This window comes from Haliotis rubra, unplaced genomic scaffold (assembly GCF_003918875.1).
Source record: "Haliotis rubra isolate DU_JTF1 unplaced genomic scaffold, ASM391887v1 Scf721, whole genome shotgun sequence".
Taxonomy (NCBI): Eukaryota; Metazoa; Mollusca; class Gastropoda; order Lepetellida; family Haliotidae; genus Haliotis; species Haliotis rubra.
The window spans coordinates 379,980-396,816 of record NW_025767437.1 but is presented as its reverse complement, the minus strand read 5'-3'; the positions used below and the strand labels follow the sequence as shown (position 1 = coordinate 396,816).

Here is a 16,837-nt window from a genome sequence, read left to right as displayed (position 1 = left end):
TGAACTTAGGTAACAGAAGGATTGTAGCAGGATATAAATCGTAACGCGCCCATATAATCCAGGTATGTATCATGTCACAGCTGAGGTTCAGCCAGGCCAACAATAGACACAGGGTTTTTTATCTTGTGACCTCACCAAGAGAAATCTGTTGCTTTGTCACTTCACTATTTCACCTTCATAGTCTGCTGGTTTTTGCAATAAAATTCAGTCAAGAACTTATATTGCCAATTGCAGACGCACTGTTTTCTAGTAAGTAGTATAGGGAATGGGGGTACGACTACTGATCACATGTCAGGTCAATTTATTGTTTCATCACATGATATGGACTAACCAATGAAATTTCAAAGATTCTTTATGGAGATATAACAAGCATGTAAATAGGACCACAAAGTGCAGCTCTCCTTGCAACAGACTAAAACTCAAGCAGGGATTTACAGGTCCTATACGCATAAAAATTGACAATGGACGCAACAAAATTTATTAGCGCATCGACAGGGACGCAGAAAAGGTCCAAATACTTTTTGTAAAAATTCAAATCAAGTAACAATAAGTTATCAAAGAGTTTTCTACTAGCTGGGTTATGGTATGATTTGTAATTCAATTACTGTAACAAATAATGTGATGATCATAATACACAAGACACTATTAATATTAATATCTAAGTGTCTGGACCCCCATTTTGTTGTCCAGGACCCCTGAAATTTAAGAGTATGAGTCTTAGGGACCCTCAAAAACTCAGTGGTACTGTTGCTACCAACATCAAGGGTGGAAATAACTTTAAAATTGCTAGTGTACTCCGGTACAGTGGCACATGTAAAGTCACTTGCCCTGATCATTTTTCCACTATACCAGCCGTTTTCTTGTTGCTTTTTTAAATAAACAACATTATTAACATTGGAAAGTCAACTGGACACCGGTACAGTGTGATATACAAATTTGCTTGCCCGACAGAAAAAAAAACAGGACTCAGACGTCAGGCAATGGGTTATTCCACCCCTGAACATATCCTTGCACTATACTGTGGTACTGTTGCTACCAACATATCCTTGCACTATACTGTGGTACTGTTGCTACCAACATATCCTTGCACTATACTGTGGTACTTTTGCTACCAACATATCCTTGCACTATACTGTGGTACTGTTGCTACCAACATATCCTTGCACTATACTGTGGTACTGTTGCTACCAACATATCCTTGCACTATACTGTGGTACTGTTGACACCAACATATCCTTGCACTATACTCTGTGGTACTGTTGCTACCAACATATCCTTGCACTATACTGTGGTACTGTTGCTACCAACATATCCTTGCACTATACTGTGGTACTGTCGCTACCAACATATCCTTGCACTATACTGTGGTACTGTTGCCACCAACATATCCTTGCACTATACTGCGGTACTGTTGCCACCAACATATCCTTGCACTATACTGCGGTACTGTTGCCACCAACATATCCTTGCACTATACTGTTGTACTGTTGCCACCAACATATCCTTGCACTATACTGTGGTACTGTTGCTACCAACATATCCTTGCACTATACTCAGCGGTACTGTTGCTCCCAACATATCCTTGCACTATACTGTGGTACTGTTGCTACCAACATATCCTTGCATTAATACTCTGTGGTACTGTTGCCACCAACATATCCTTGCACTATACTGTGTGGTACTGTTGCTACCAACATATCCTTGCACTATACTGTGGTACTGTTGCCACCAACATATCCTTGCACTATACTGTGGCAATGTGGCCACCAACATATCCTTGCACTATACTGTGTACTGTTACCACCAACATATCCTTGCACTATACTATGGTACTGTTGCTACCAACATATCCTTGCACTATACTGTGGTACTGTTGCTACCAACATATCCTTTCACTATACTGTGGTACTGCTGCTACCAACATATCCTTGCACTTTATTGTGTGGTACTGTTGCTACCAACATATCCTTGCACTATCCTCTGTGGTACTGTTGCTACCAACATATCCTTGCACTATACTAAGGTACTGTTGTTACCAACATATCCTTGCACTTTACTGTGGTACTGTTTTCCACCAACTTGTAAAACATCCTTATAAAATATTCATAATGAACCTTGAACAAATACAAGCTGGAACTGCAAAATGCAACCTCATATTTATACCAACTTGCACCCAAGGCATATTAATATTTTGCTGTTTAAACAATACAGAAGCCAGGTAGAAACACAACGAGGAAGTGGCTTGGAGCAGTGACCCTTGATGACAACACAGACCATGATTGAATGACTGTTACTATTCATGCTAAGAAAACTAATTAAAATAAAATGATTTTTAAATATGTTTTCAAACTGAACAGCAGGTGTAACATGTTTTTGTCTGGTGCAACAAGGTTACTACAAGGTTGCACTGGGTGCAAGTAAGATTCATGTCCTTAAATCAACCTCTGATATACAAGGATTCTTTTGTCGACAGTCTATCTTTGCACAATACAAAAGACTGCTTTGTACAGCCAACAAGAAGAGCTGCACTTTGATGTCCAGGTATCTACAAACAGACTTACGTTCTTGTGTTTTGATCCCGCCAGGTGGGACTGGAACGTGACGGCCGATGTGCATCTGGCATCACACAGCTGCAACAAAATACAAATAAATGTCGTTGTAATGTTCATGTTGATTGTTTCATAAAGCTCCTGTATAACAAGCAAATAGTGAGTGAGTTTAGGTTTACACCACTTTTAGCAATATTCCAGCAATAATACGGTTGACACCAGAAATGGGCTTCACACATTGTAACCATGTGGGGAATCAAACCTGGGTCTTTGGCGTGACAAGCGAATGCTGTAACCACTAAGCTACCCCAAAGGCCAAAAAGCGGTGGTGGTGAAATGGGATTATATGTTGAGTTGAATATTCCTTCACTCTTGTAGTGATGTGCAGGCAGACTTACAATAATCTTGTAGCATTAACCAACTGAGACACCCAACTAATAGTAAACTGACTTTGAGCAGGCTATTTGTATCTTATGATTATGTCTTTTGGGCTCCATTTGTTTTTTGGGCTCCATTTGGTAGTATCCATAAAGAAATGAATGAAAAATGTCCAATATGTAGAGCATCTCACCTTGCAAGTGAACTCAGATGGAAACTGACATTTGCCAACATCATCGGGGCGAAGCTCCCTCTCTGAAGGGTTGACCTTGGGCAAGGTCATATTGGCCTCTTCCAACATCTTGTCTGTGATGCCGGCCTCTTTCAGGTTCCTCACTGACCTCGAAGTCTGCTGCTCCTGATGTCTGGACAGACAAAGATACAGGTCAAGTATGCATTGGGATGGTGAAGTGAGTGAGATGGGTTGAATGTAACTTTAAACATTACAGGTACATCCTGGCAAATCAGCTTGAAGTGGAGCAATATATTTACTTCATGTCCAAGCAAAACTCAAATAGTTTATAATACAGATAACTAAATATTGTAACTAGCTTTCGTACTGGATATGGTAACATAGAAGTTGTTAACATGGGTTACCATGGATATCCAATCCTGCTATACCTGTTATGTTCTGTGATCATTGGTTCCTCTTCCTCATTCACTTCCTGGTAGCCAGGGGTTTCAGCAGAGCCTTCAGTTCTTGCCCCTCCCTCATACCTGGACCCTTGACGAAATCCTGACCCTCGAACACTCCCTAATCCACGACCCAATCCTGATTCATGACCATATTCTCTATCTCCTTCATACCCAGCTCTCATTCCGAACCCTCTTCTGGAGCTGGACCCTCTACCATAACCTGACCCTCTTTCATACCCTGACCCCCCATCATACCCTGACCCCTCCTCATACCCCGACCCCTCCTCATACCCCGACCCCTCCTCACACCCCGGCCTTCCTCCACAATCCGACCATCCATCATACACAGACTCTTCAAAATCGGATCTTTCTCCACTATGTGACCCCCCTCTGTGATATCCAAACGGTCTACTATGCCATACAGCCCCTCTGTTCCCTATCCCCCTCTGTTCTCTAAACTCCTCTCGACCCAACTCCTCTGTTCCCTACCCCCCTCCTGGTCCCAGCCTCTCCTCTGTCCTCTGCATCTCCTCGGTTCACTGACCCCCCTCTTTCCTCTGACCTGTTCCCAGGCCCCCTGCCTTCATCCTGAACCTCCCTGCCCCTGCCTCCTCCACGCCCCCAACTGGCTGACACCCCCACTACAGCTCCTGAGCCTCGCCTTCTCGCTGTGGGGTAAGTAAACACCCGCTTTGTGTCTACAACAAAAGGAACTTGACATCAGTCAAAAATGTGTGGGGCATATGCATTTTATCTCATACATCCTACAACTGTGAATGTAATTCAGTGATTTCATGACTTATACATCCTTAATATTGTTTTCAACTAATAAATGTCAAATCAACTTTGATGGACATTTGTATGAATTACCATTAACCTAATTAAGAGGAAATCAATATTGGTATAAAACTGTATCTAACAATGAAGAAGTTGTTATCAATAAACATTATAAAGTTTGATGTCCTCATTTTCTTCTAGTTTTTAAATACGTATAAAAAAAAATAATTTTGGGTAAGCATCAAATTTCAAAGCATTCCAGCCATACTCCTAGCTGCTATTTCACCCATATTCCAGCAGCTTGAAGTGAGTGAGTGAGTTGGGTTTTGCGTTGCTTTTAGCAATATTCAAGCAATATCACAGCAGGGCACACCAGACATGGGCTTCAAACAATGTACACATGTGGGGAATCAAACCCGGGTCTTCAGCATAACAAGTGAACGCTTTAACCATTCAGCTACCCCGGTCCTATTCAGGCTTTGAAGAAGTCGTAAACAGACTGACAATACTGGCTAGATTTCCCCTCAACTCACCTCCAACTGGAGCGTCATCATACTTGGAGCTTCCCTGGGCTTTTTCAAACTCGATCTGCTTCTGCGTGTGCATCAAGCCTTTTGTGTGGCGCACATATTGCTGAGGAAAGATTGAGACTTAATAATTAACAGAAAGACTTGAATATTATATAAGTTAGGAAAGGAAAACATACCGGTATGTAAATGCTCATATACTTTCTTTCGCAATGAATGACATGCGATAGCCATGATGACAATTCTCTATCTGTTCTTGTCATCATGATGATATTAAGTATAAAGAATCATAATTATCATCATTTATAGAGCTATGCCAGTACAACAAAGTTGGCAGATTTGCAACATCATCAAAATAACGCTTGACACAGTCACAATATTATTACAACAGTGTCTGCAACTATTGTTTTAAGATCACAACAGTGCCTACAAGTATTGCTAATATCAAAACAGTGCATGAAACTATTGGTAACATAACAACAGCGCCTCCTGCAACTATTGCTAATATCACAACAGTGCCTGCAACTATTGCTAATATCACAACAGTGCCTGCAACTATTGCTATTATCAAAAAGTGCATGCAACTACTGGTAACATCACCACAGCATGCAGCTTTTCAGTGCATGAAACTGTTGGTAATATCATAACAACAGCGCCTCCTGCAACTATTGTTAATATCGCAGCTGTGCCTACTGATGTTAATATCACAGCCGTGCCTACAACTATTGTTAATATCAAAAAGTGCATGCAACTATAATTAATATCACAGCCGTGCCTACAACTATTGTAAATATCACAGCCGTGCCTACAACTATTGTTAATATCACAGCTGTGCCTACTATTGTTAATATCACAGCCGTGCCTACTGATGTTAATATCACAGCCGTGCCTACAACTATTGTTAATATCAAAAAGTGCATGCAACTATTATTAATATCACAACCGTGCCTACAACTATTGTTAATATCACAGCCGTGCCTACAACTACTGCTAATATCACAGCCGTGCCTACAACTATTGTTAATATCACAGCCATGCCTGCAACTATTGTTAATATCACAGCCGTGCCTACAACTATTGTAAATATCACAGCCATGCCTACTATTGTTAATATCACAGCCATGCCTACAACTATTGCAAATATCACAGCCATGCCTATTATTGTTAATATCACAGCCGTGCCTACAACTATTGTTAATATCACAGCCGTGCCTACAACTATTGTTAATATCCCAGCCGTGCCTACAACTATTGTAAATATGAAAAAGTACCTGCAACTACTGGTAACATCTTTCCTCAAATCACAATCACAGTTCTCACACGTATTTGAAATATTTTCACGACAGTCAATAAAAGCCCCATTTCACAACCAGCACATACAGCATGCTCTCAACATGTACATACCCCTCTATCCTTAAAAGATATATTGCAGGTGACACAGTAGCTCTCATCATCCGTGTCATTTTTTGCAGCTGCAGAAGCTGGTTGCTCGGATCCTGCTGCAGCAGTAGTTTTCTGGGGTGCTGTAGATCCTGGCTGGGGCTGTCGTGTTGTTGACTGAGGTTGTTTTGCCAGTGGCTGTTTTGTAGTTGACTGGGGTTGTTTTGTTGCTGGCTGTTGTTTTGTTGCTGACTGGGTCTGTTTGGCTGGTGGCTGTTGCTTGTTTGTTGTTGACTGAGGCTCCTTTGCTGCTAAGATGGGTTCTTTGGTCGACGAGGAGACAGTTGTTTCGGTCTTAGATTGCATTCCAGGTTGTAAATTTGGACCAGATTTTGTGGGAGAAACTGCAGAAAATATTTTTAAAATGTACCATCTAAAACATCAATCTGGACTATGTGCAGCTGAGGCAACATCAACATGAGACATTTTCAAAATACGGCATTTTAATTTTCTTAAGTTTTGACATTATGAAGTGATGTGCTGAATCTCAAGCAATTAGTTCATCAAATACACAAAATGAGCTGACACAACATATGCTGGGTCTGGTATTTCTAGAGCACTCCAGTTACCATTTTCAAGAGCTTGTGTAGTGGTCTCCTTAAAGGTTTCCATCATGTCCTTTATATGCATGGTCCGTGCATGAATTACTCCACGAACATGGGCCATGTATCGCTGCAACGAAGAAAACAGAGTAAATCATCAGACAATCCAGTGTGAGATTGTGAACAGTGACCTGCGCCTTCAGGGTATGCCAACACACAATCATCCAAGTCACCAGCCTAACCACCCAATCCATTTTGGCATCTAACCACCCAATCCATTTTGGCATCTAACCACCCAATCCATTTTGGCATCTAACCACCCTATCCATTTTGGCATCTAACAACCCTATCCATTTTGGCATCTAACCACCCAATACATTTTGGCATCTAACCACCCAATCCATTATGGCATCTAACCAAATAATCTATTTTGGTAGCCTCAGTTGCTACAGGCTAAGCTGGAATTTCATGGAAGAGGACCGCAATTACTAATATAAAAGGTCCTTACATGAAATACATGATCCTCTAAAGTAATTAAATGGTGCAGTGTACTGGTGTAAGATTTAGTATTTATTTTGATGGCAGGAATGTTATAGTCCCTGGTAACAAGTTGGTATGAAGAATATTATCTCGGGACTTGGGAAGCAATTTGGAAATTTTAACTATAAATTGTATATTTATATACTATCCTATCTCACGATTTACACTTCTCTCTCTTGCTCCGATGCTGAGTGGAACGAATTAGAACTGTCCCTGTAGGCCTCTCTGGTCCATACGCCCGTGTTCCCCAGGCTGCTCTCCTTATAGGACAGGTCCCTAGTCCCATGCTGAGCAAGCAGCACGCTCCCCTATCTACCCCCATGACTACCTCTGAGTGATCATTCTCTTCTTGGAGACAATGACAGTTAACTGTAACCGCCGTAAACTGAGTAGCAGGGAGGTTGGGCGGCCATACATCACGTGAGATAGGATAAGTATATGAATATACAATTTATAGTTAATATTTCCAAATTTTTTAAACTTATCCTATCTCACGATTTACACTTATCCCACGGTTGGACGGCAGGTCGCAGATTACCCTAAGTCAAAAAGCACTGACAGTGTACACTGTATAGGCTAATGACAACCGTAGAAAGCAATGAACAAGGGAGGCCAGATCTGACTAGCATAGTACCTATACTAGTGATGTGTTCTCTTGAAACCCTTGGCTTACTAGGCACAATCGCTCCCATGGAGTGGGTGCTCCTGAGCGATGTGGTGTTCGGCCGCAGGATTTGACTAGTATAGTACCTTTACTAGTGATGGGTTCTCCTGAACCCCTTAGCTTACTAGGCACCATCGCTCCCAAGGAGTGGGTGCTCCCGAGCGATGTGGTGTTCGGCCGCAAGGGGACGCAACTGGGTGAGTCACCTCACTTTATCAGAGTACCCCCCGCACCTGCTTCGAGACAGCCCCCCAGACCCCATCGCGAAGAGGGGAAAAGGAAACTGAATTGGGAAAGCTCACAAGTTTAACGTTCAGTACTAGAACACCACCACATGACTTCCACTACTTACCACAGTTAGACCACAACGGTGTGCTAAGGTACTAGGAGCTAGAACGCTATGAAATCCACAAAGGAAATCGGGAAGGACTCACTACACTGACGTGATTGCTCCGTAGAGTAGAGGTCAGCAAGCGAGATTGTCGAACACTTCTACATCGCAAATACGAGAACTAAGCACTGTAGATCCGTATAGACACTAATTGCAATAAGCCAATAAAATCGAGTGGAGAGTTCTAATGCCAGAAGAATCGAGAACAAAAATCAGAAATGAAATTCAGAATTTTATTCAGTATGTACACGAGAGCGAATGTATAGATGTGCACTGTACTCATCTGCGTTGATGGGCTGACGTCAGACAGCTGCTAGGCCAACACAAGGGGTACAAACTGGTGCAGAGCCTGGACGTCAGTGACCGATAAGTCCATCAGATAATGTGAGCAAAACGCATCGTGGTCCCACGCCTGAGGATCCGGAATTGGGGACACGAACCGTGGGAGCTGATGGTTGTACCGAGTGGCGAATAGATCTACGTCTGGTCGTGATACCGGGTAGATCATTGACTAGAATATCAGGGGCAGTAACTTCCACTCTATCGGTGATGGTCGTTTGGGGCGTGACAGGGCATCGGCTATGACATTCCTCGCCCTGGGAATGTGTCGGGCTCTGGCCATAATGTTGAGAGAGTTGATTAGATAGTAAAATCGAAACGTCCACTGGAGCAAAGCTGCCGAACCTGTCGAGCCTTGATGATTGATGTACCATACTACTGTCGAGTTGTCTGATTGAATCAGTAGATGACACGACCGGAGTTTTGCCGCCCAATTCTGAATGGCAAGAATGACAGCACTGAATTCCAACTCGTTGATGTGAAGGGCCTTTTCTGCAGATGACCACTGCCCGGCCACTTGATGATAAAGAAAGTGGGCTCCTCAGCCCTCGAGGGATGCGTTCACGAACAGGTGATGAATCGGTGTGAAGGGCACCATAGAGACTCCAGCACAAACATTCTGCTCGTCGAGCCACCAACGAAGAACTGGTCGTAGTTGCACGGGAAGACGAATCAACTCCCTGGGGTTGTCGTTCCGGATGTAGGGGCACAAAAACATCTGAAGAGGGCGAAGTTGCATTTGGCCCCTGTAAGTCAGTGCTTGTGCCGATGTCAATAACCCTAGTAACTCCTTCCACTGGCGCAGAGTTCTGGGTGAGTTCAATGCTGAAGGTAGAATGCGCCGAGTTTTGTCCCATCTGTCCTGGGGTGCAAACAACATGGCCTGTTCTGTGTCGAATACCGCCCCTATGAATTGTAATCTCTGAGTCGGTATTAACTCCAACTTCACATAGTTCAGGAGCCACCCTAATTGTGTTAGCAGCTTGATGGTGAACTGCCTGTTGAGATGAAGGACGACTGGATCCTGCTGAGCTTGAACACAGTCGTCGATATAGCTTTCGAAAGTGATTCCCCGTCAATGCAGGTAGCTTGTTATCGGTTTGGTTACCCGAGTAAAAAGCCACTGGGCTGTAGATATTCCAAACGGCAGTACCCTCCACTGGTAATGACGCCCTTGGAACATGAACCAAAGATACTTTGCTGGTCCGGATGTATTAGTATGTGAAGATAGGCGTCTTGCAGGTCGAGGGAAATGAGATAGTCCCCTTTCGTTAAGATGGTGCATAGAAGGTTGACTGACACCATCCAAAAGTGGGTCGGTGGAGATAGAAACCGGGCATTGAACTGTTTCATGTTGAATTTCAAACGAAGTTTGTTTGAATTAGTAGAATTGTTTGAATGAGTAGAACCCCGGAGTAGCGATGAGCTGGTCGAGCTGTCCTACAGCATGCTTGTCCTGAAGTGTGTCTATGGTGGCCTGAAGAAACAAGTTTTGATCTGGAGGATAATTGCGTTGAAGAGGAGTGACTGTGAGAGGTGGATTCCCGACAAGTGGCATCTGATAACCATGAGTGAGGATGGTCGAAACGTACGGGTCTCCGAGAATGTCCCAATTGGGAGCAAACTTTCCTAATCTCCCGCCCACCGGTGAGTCGAAGATTGGGACGATTGGGACGACTGGGGGTGGTAGGACCAAGTCGGGCAGCAATCTCTTTGAGTCACTGCTTGGAGGAGCCACTTCCTGTATCGGGACCGGCCTTGGGGGGGTGACAGGAGACGCCACCACGGGAAGGTTTCCTACCCCTGTTTCGCGATTGGGTGAAGGGTCAGTCACGAAAACAATCCTTCAACTCCGGGTTGGTTGGCGAAAACCGTGGTGTTCTGCGTTGTTTAATGGAACTCTGCAGCTGAGATTTCTGCATTTTTAGTAATTCAACAGAAACCTGAAAATGAGTCTCCTGATGCACCGTGTTAGAAACCTCTCCAATATTGCCACCAAAAAGCATATCTGACGACCAAGGCTGCCTAAACAATTCAGCTTTGAATCGGTCATCCCAAGACGAACCGCAAGTATGTAACCATAAAATGGGATAGTTGGTCTAGAACGACCTGAAACTGGTCTAGAACCAACGCCATGCATCCCCTAGTATAAGCATCTTGGTCAGTATAGGCATAGTCAACAGCAACAGCAACGGCGTCCACTGCCGAAATAGCACAATTGATAAAGGGTAGTGTACGACGAACAGTCAAATCCATATGTGCCAATTCCCTGTCTTCCACAAAGAAAGGTGAAGCAGCACGCTTGCCACACAAGGTAGAAATATCTTCGTCAACCGCACGAAGCCAATACAGAAAACCCATGCCCGTGAGCGACGGATGGTATAAACTTGGGTGAAGACAAACCATCCCTAACGTGTTTCAATTTCTTAAACGCATCATCCAGTGAACTGGTCAATTGTAGAATGCACGATCGTGGTGGCAAGGTAATAGTTGATAAGTCTCTATTCTTAAGAGCATAAGAGACATTAAGGTCATCCGGGGCTCTGCTCACCAGTAGTTGGAAGCTTTTCAACAATCCAGGCAAGTACATGTGAAGGCTCTACCAAATCGAAACTACCCTCCGGGGTAGAAATATTCGAGTTATTTGGAGAGCAGGACTAAGGCTGATGAGACACACCAAGACTGGTTACCAGTAGATGCAACGGGAACTGAATTCGAAGTAGTCAAAGGTTGGCATTGATTCCATGCTACTGTAATAGCCCGAAGCATTGTATTCAAGTCTGGCCCCTGAGAGGAATCCTGGGTAGGGTTCCACACCATCCCGATTGGATGACCTAGAGCGAACAGGTGAGCCTGAACGCCGAAGTGATCCAGTCCGGGGAGAACCATCCCGATGGGATGACCTAGAGTGAACAGGTGGACCTGAACGTTGAAGTGATCCAGTCCAGGGAGAACCATCCAGATGGGATGACCTAGAGCAAACAGGTGGACCTGAACGCCGAAGTGATCCAGTCCAGGGAGAACCATCCCGATGGGATGACCTAGAGAGAACAGGTGAACCTGAACGCCGAAGTGATCCAGTCCAGGGAGAACCATCCCAATGGGATGACCTAGAGCGAACAGGTGGACCTGAATGCCGAAGTGATCCAGTCCAGGGAGAACCATCCCGATGGGATGACCTACAGCGAACAGGTGGACCTGAATGCCGAAGTGATCCAGTCCAGGGAGAACCATCCCGATGGGATGACCTAGAGAGAACAGGTGAACCTGAACGCCGAAGTGATCCAGTCCAGGGAGAACTCCCAGAACGAATATGTGAACCACTTCGATCTGATGAAGTAGTTAAGTGGAGTGAACCGGAATGACTAGACGAACCAAATCGGTGAGATGAAACGAACCCGTGAATCAATTCGCCGAGAAGTCGTGGTTTTCAAGAAAACGCCTCAGAATGACTAGGTGAAACCGGATGGTGAACTGAACTGGTTCGGCGACGTGAGCCATCACGAAAAGGTGAACCTATCCGTTCACGCGAATCTCTACAGCATGGTTAATTGATTCGACGTGGTGAATTGATTCGGCCTGGTAAATCAGTTCGCTGGTGTGAATCCAAATGGGAGGGAGCGCCGAAACCACTATGCGAATCAATATGTGATTCGGTTCGATCAATAGAAACAGATCGACGACAAGTACCACTCTGCTGGGGTGAACATGACCGCTCAATCGATCTACGAGATGGATTCGAGACAAATCCGTGAGGTGATCTCGAATGACTAGCAGAACTGGAACGTTCCAACGAGATAGATCAATGAATCGAACGGGATCGTCTAGAATGACTTGGAGAAACAGACTCATTCTGTAACGCAGGTGATGCAGATCGATGAACCGAAGCGACTGTGGTCACGGTCTGAGACGAACCAGAGGCCCTAGAAACCAAGAGTGTAGACCGCAGTTCAGGGGAGGCTGTAGACACTAGAGGTTTATCAACCACAACTACCCTACTAGACTGACTGACTGAGTTTGGTTTTACGCCGCTTTTAGCAATATTCCAGCAACATGACGGCGGGGGACACCAGAATTGGGCTTCACACATTGTACCCATGTGGGGATTCGAACCCGGGTATTCGGCGTGACGAGCCAACGTTTTAGCCACTAGGCTACCCCACCGCCCCCTACCCTACTAGAACCGGCCTGAGATGTTGAACCAGAGAAAGGAAGCATCCCAAAAAGCTTTCGTACCTCTTCCAAGAGATATGAATCTGAAGAAGCATCCAAAAAATCCTCCGCTCGGAGGGTGGGGATTTCAAACGACAAGCCGTGAGGGTGGGACGCTCCAGGCGTGGTTTCTTGGTCGGGGAGGGGCCTTGGTCAACAGAGGTATTCCTAGCCCTATCTGCAATTCTACGAGCACAGACCTGTTTATAAGCCTTGAAATCCTCAGTAGATAACCCTGCACATTTCTCACACCGTTTCTCCTATGAACATTGACCCACACAATCAACACACGAAATTTGTGGGTCCCAAGTCGAAAATATTGTTTTACACTGAGCGCAAAACTTACGCTTTTTATTTGGAGGATCTGATTTCCCCATAATACACTGACTGACTGACTGAGTTTGGTTTTACGCCGCTTTTAGCAATATTCCAGCAACATCAAGGCGAGGAACACCAGAAATGGGCTTCACACATTGTACCCATGTGGGGATTCGAACCTGGGTCTTCGGCGTGACGAGCCAACGCTTTAACCACTAGGTTACCCCCACCACCACCCCTCCTCCTCCCATAATACAAAAAGCAACTCAAAACTCTATGACAAGAGCTGTAACGTGTCCACTCTGTCATGCGACAAGAAGAAGAATGATCACTCTGAGGTAGTCACGTGGGTAGATAGGGGAGCATGCTGCATGCTCAGCATGGGACCAGGGACCTCAGCGTCAAAGCAAGCGAGAGAAGTGCAAATCGTGAGATAGGATGAGTTTAAAAATTTGTATTTTTCTGTGTCCAGTTTGTATGTTTGTTGGTACTGCATGCAAATTTCTGCTTCACATAGAACCCTGTACTGAATGGATTCATCTTTATTGTTCATCTTTACTGTGGACAACCCAAATAGGTATTCTCTTCTTATCGTGGCAAGAGTTTACAAATGTACAGGCTTGGTTGACAGTTGCTATCATTAACATGTGGTACTGGTATTTATGTTGTTTTTTTCTTGTTTTTTCTCTTTAACACTGCACTTAGTAGTATTCCAGCAACATGGCGGCAATATGAAATAGACATTCCAGTGATCAACAGCATGAGCATTGATTTACGCAAGTGGGATACAATGACGTGTCAATCAAGTCAGGAAGTTTGACAACCCAATCCCATTAGTCGCCTTTACAACAAGCATAGATTTCTGAAGACCAATTCTACTGGTTTGTGTGGTATAATAACTAACAGAAAATTTGGCCCATACCACATGATTGGCAAAGAAGGTATTGCACGGTTTACAATAGGTGCTCTCTTCGTCACTCTCCTTCCCATCGGATGCTGGTGACTGGCATGGCTTGGAGACCTTGGATGTAGATGTTGCTGGGGACGTAGTTGCTGTAGATGTTGCTGAGGACATAGTTGCTCTAGATGTTGCTGGAGACTCAGTTGCAGTAGATATTGGTGATGAAGACACAGTTGCTGTCTTAATTGCTGTAGATGATGTCTTTCCAGCTGGAACATACATCCAATTCATCAAAGTCATTCATTCTCCAGACTCATTATCTATAGGTGGGACTGTTTGGGCAGACTTACTGACAGTGGGAGAGATTATTTCACACAAACCATGATACATTACCCCTGTGATCAGAATAGATTGCCGTATTGCATAATATTACACCTGCACTACTTAATACTAGAAACTAGCAGTACTTTCTGGACAAAATATCTTGGGTACTTGTTAGTTCTGATAATGACAACTACTGTACTTGTACAGTTAAAAAAGTATCGGGAGCACCGTTCCCTGATTTTCAATAGAATTCTGATTACTGAAAGGAAGGAACTCTACAAGACTGACACAGGACCAATACAATGTTACATGCACAGCTGTCCAGATTTTATTTTTCCCATTTTACGTTTGACCATACCTGTAAACCAATTTTTCATGACACTGTTGTGTTCAGCTGGGATTGAAAAGTAACTTTTTATTTATTTATCCATGATCACCAGTCACAGAAACATTGGGCATCTTGAAGAATGATGATAATTTTATGGATATATAACTTCTTTATTCTGTGAAAGGCAATGTTGTGACATAGATTCTAATGTCGTCAAAGACGATTGGGCATCTTGTCACATCCCTCATTCTATCTGTAATATATCCACAGCTTACCTTAATATAATTTGCCAATGATTATGTTGCAAATTACATGTTTTGAAATCGATGACATGTCAGTTCATTTAACAGGATTAAGGCATGAAGACATTTAAAGACTACCAGTTGTCCGACTTCCATTTTTGTGGAAGTCGCGGTAGCTGAATGGGTTAGGCGGCTGACTTTGTGTGCTGGCGATTAGGTGCCTGACTCTGAGGGTGTGAGTTCGAATCCCGGATGGGGCTCAACTCAAAAAGTACTAGAATTTGTACTTTACTAAGAAAGTGTAATCCCAAATATAACATATGTGACATTTAAAGAGGTATAATTATTGTATAAAGATAAAAAAACAAACAATCGTGATTATCATGATTATGAGCATGATAAGGGCGGGGACCATAAACGAGATCCAATTAATATATTACAAAAAGCATTGGAATTAACATACATGATGGCAAACCACCTCCAAGGCCACTTGGTGGTACTGTACCTGGAGATTCTTTCAGAGCTGTTGACTTGGTAGATGCTGATGCCATTTTACTTGGTGATTCCTTTATAGATGGTGTTAATTTGGAATTTTTATCAGGTGTTTCTTTGACTTTTGTTTCCTCACCTTCACCTTTGATAGTTAAGTCTTTGTTTTTAGTTGAGTCTGTATTTAAAGAAGTGGATAGAGAACTTTTCTGATCAACAGAGTCACTTTCACTTTTGATGGTGTCTGGTGTAGGTTTTCCACTTGAACTACCAACTCTTGGACTGCCTCTTGTGTTGGTCTGTCCTCTACCTCGATTTACAGCCACCTTTCCCTGATTAATAGTCCCACGACCATGACTACTCTCATGAACAAATGCATTTCCTCTCCCTCGACCAAGTAAAACAGATCCTCTGCCATGATCTGGCCCACCTCTTCCGCGCAAAGTAGACCCTCGGCCATAATCACCTCCACGTCCACGATCGCATCCACGTCCACGATCACCCCCACGTCCACGATCACCTCTACGTCCACGATCGCCTCCGCCTCCACCTCCATATACACTGGCTCCTCGAATACGTTCAGCACCCCTACCAAAGTGACCAGCCCCTGGCCCACCTCGACCGTAGCCCCCCTGAGCAGGACCATATTCTTTCCACTCAGGTTCAAAGCGTTGAGGATCATGAAGTAATGCTCTTTTTGGAGGTGGTTCATAGTGGTAATCATAATCTGTACCGTACTGTTCTTGCTCTCTCACAGGACCATATGGATCATGATATCCATATCCTCGCGGTGGTCCACCAACACCACCTCGCGGTGGTCGACCATAAACGCGTCGCGGTGGTCGGGATGGCGGCGGATATGTGGGTTCATTGTCCAAAAGACCCCTTCGTTTCAGGCTTTCAAGCCTGTTTCGTGCCATGTCAACGGCTTGATTTTCATAGCCACTCATGTTCACCAACTCGAATGTTATTAATTTTTATGAATGTTCGACAGCATTCAATTCGGCACTGTAAATGAAAATATTATAGTGCAATTCACTTTGCAAGTAAACAAGCATAAAATGAAACCTTTACTTCATGCATGGTCCATCTTGCAAAAACAATATTTTCATTTTGCGTTTAAAAGCAAAGTTTCTACTGTCATGGTTTCAATGCATATTGACACAGAAACACAAATGAATAAGAGAGGTGCATTTCATAAATCAGATCTCAAAATTAGCGTCTGTTTTGGTCACCGGAA

At 43.9% G+C, this 16,837-nt stretch overlaps 2 protein-coding genes across 2 annotated transcripts in view; both read right to left on the bottom strand.

The window, feature by feature from the left end:
• The window catches only part of LOC124259455, an 18,517-nt gene extending 14,515 nt beyond the window's left edge, over window positions 1-4,002 (bottom strand). Inside the window, exons 1-3 of the mRNA XM_046693593.1 lie at window positions 3,549-4,002; window positions 3,121-3,292; window positions 2,562-2,630 (exon numbers count right to left, since the gene is read on the bottom strand). Coding sequence (XP_046549549.1) covers window positions 2,562-2,630; window positions 3,121-3,292; window positions 3,549-3,745 — 438 coding nt within the window. The 5' untranslated portion in view covers window positions 3,746-4,002. The remainder of the gene's footprint in view (window positions 1-2,561; window positions 2,631-3,120; window positions 3,293-3,548) is intronic.
• LOC124259453 (proteoglycan 4-like) lies at window positions 4,002-16,837 on the bottom strand. Its single transcript, XM_046693591.1, has 6 exons — window positions 15,614-16,837; window positions 14,236-14,483; window positions 6,877-6,979; window positions 6,272-6,651; window positions 4,874-4,973; window positions 4,002-4,261 (listed from the first exon to the last, which is right to left on the bottom strand). The coding sequence occupies exons 1-6, from the start codon at window positions 16,545-16,547 to the stop codon at window positions 4,017-4,019; spliced, it is 2,010 nt and encodes a 669-aa protein (XP_046549547.1). The 5' UTR covers window positions 16,548-16,837; the 3' UTR covers window positions 4,002-4,016.

Excerpts from the sequence above, each read along its gene's own strand:
- LOC124259453 (XM_046693591.1), bottom strand. The coding sequence starts at position 16,547 with ATGAGTGGCTATGAAAATCAAGCCGTTGACATGGCACGAAACAGGCTT. Across the intron at positions 6,980-14,235 it reads CCTTCTTTGCCAATCATGTG|CGATACATGGCCCATGTTCG; the intron begins GTATGGGCCAAA and ends TCTTCGTTGCAG. Across the intron at positions 4,974-6,271 it reads TATCTTTTAAGGATAGAGGG|CAATATGTGCGCCACACAAA; the intron begins GTATGTACATGT and ends ATCTTTCCTCAG.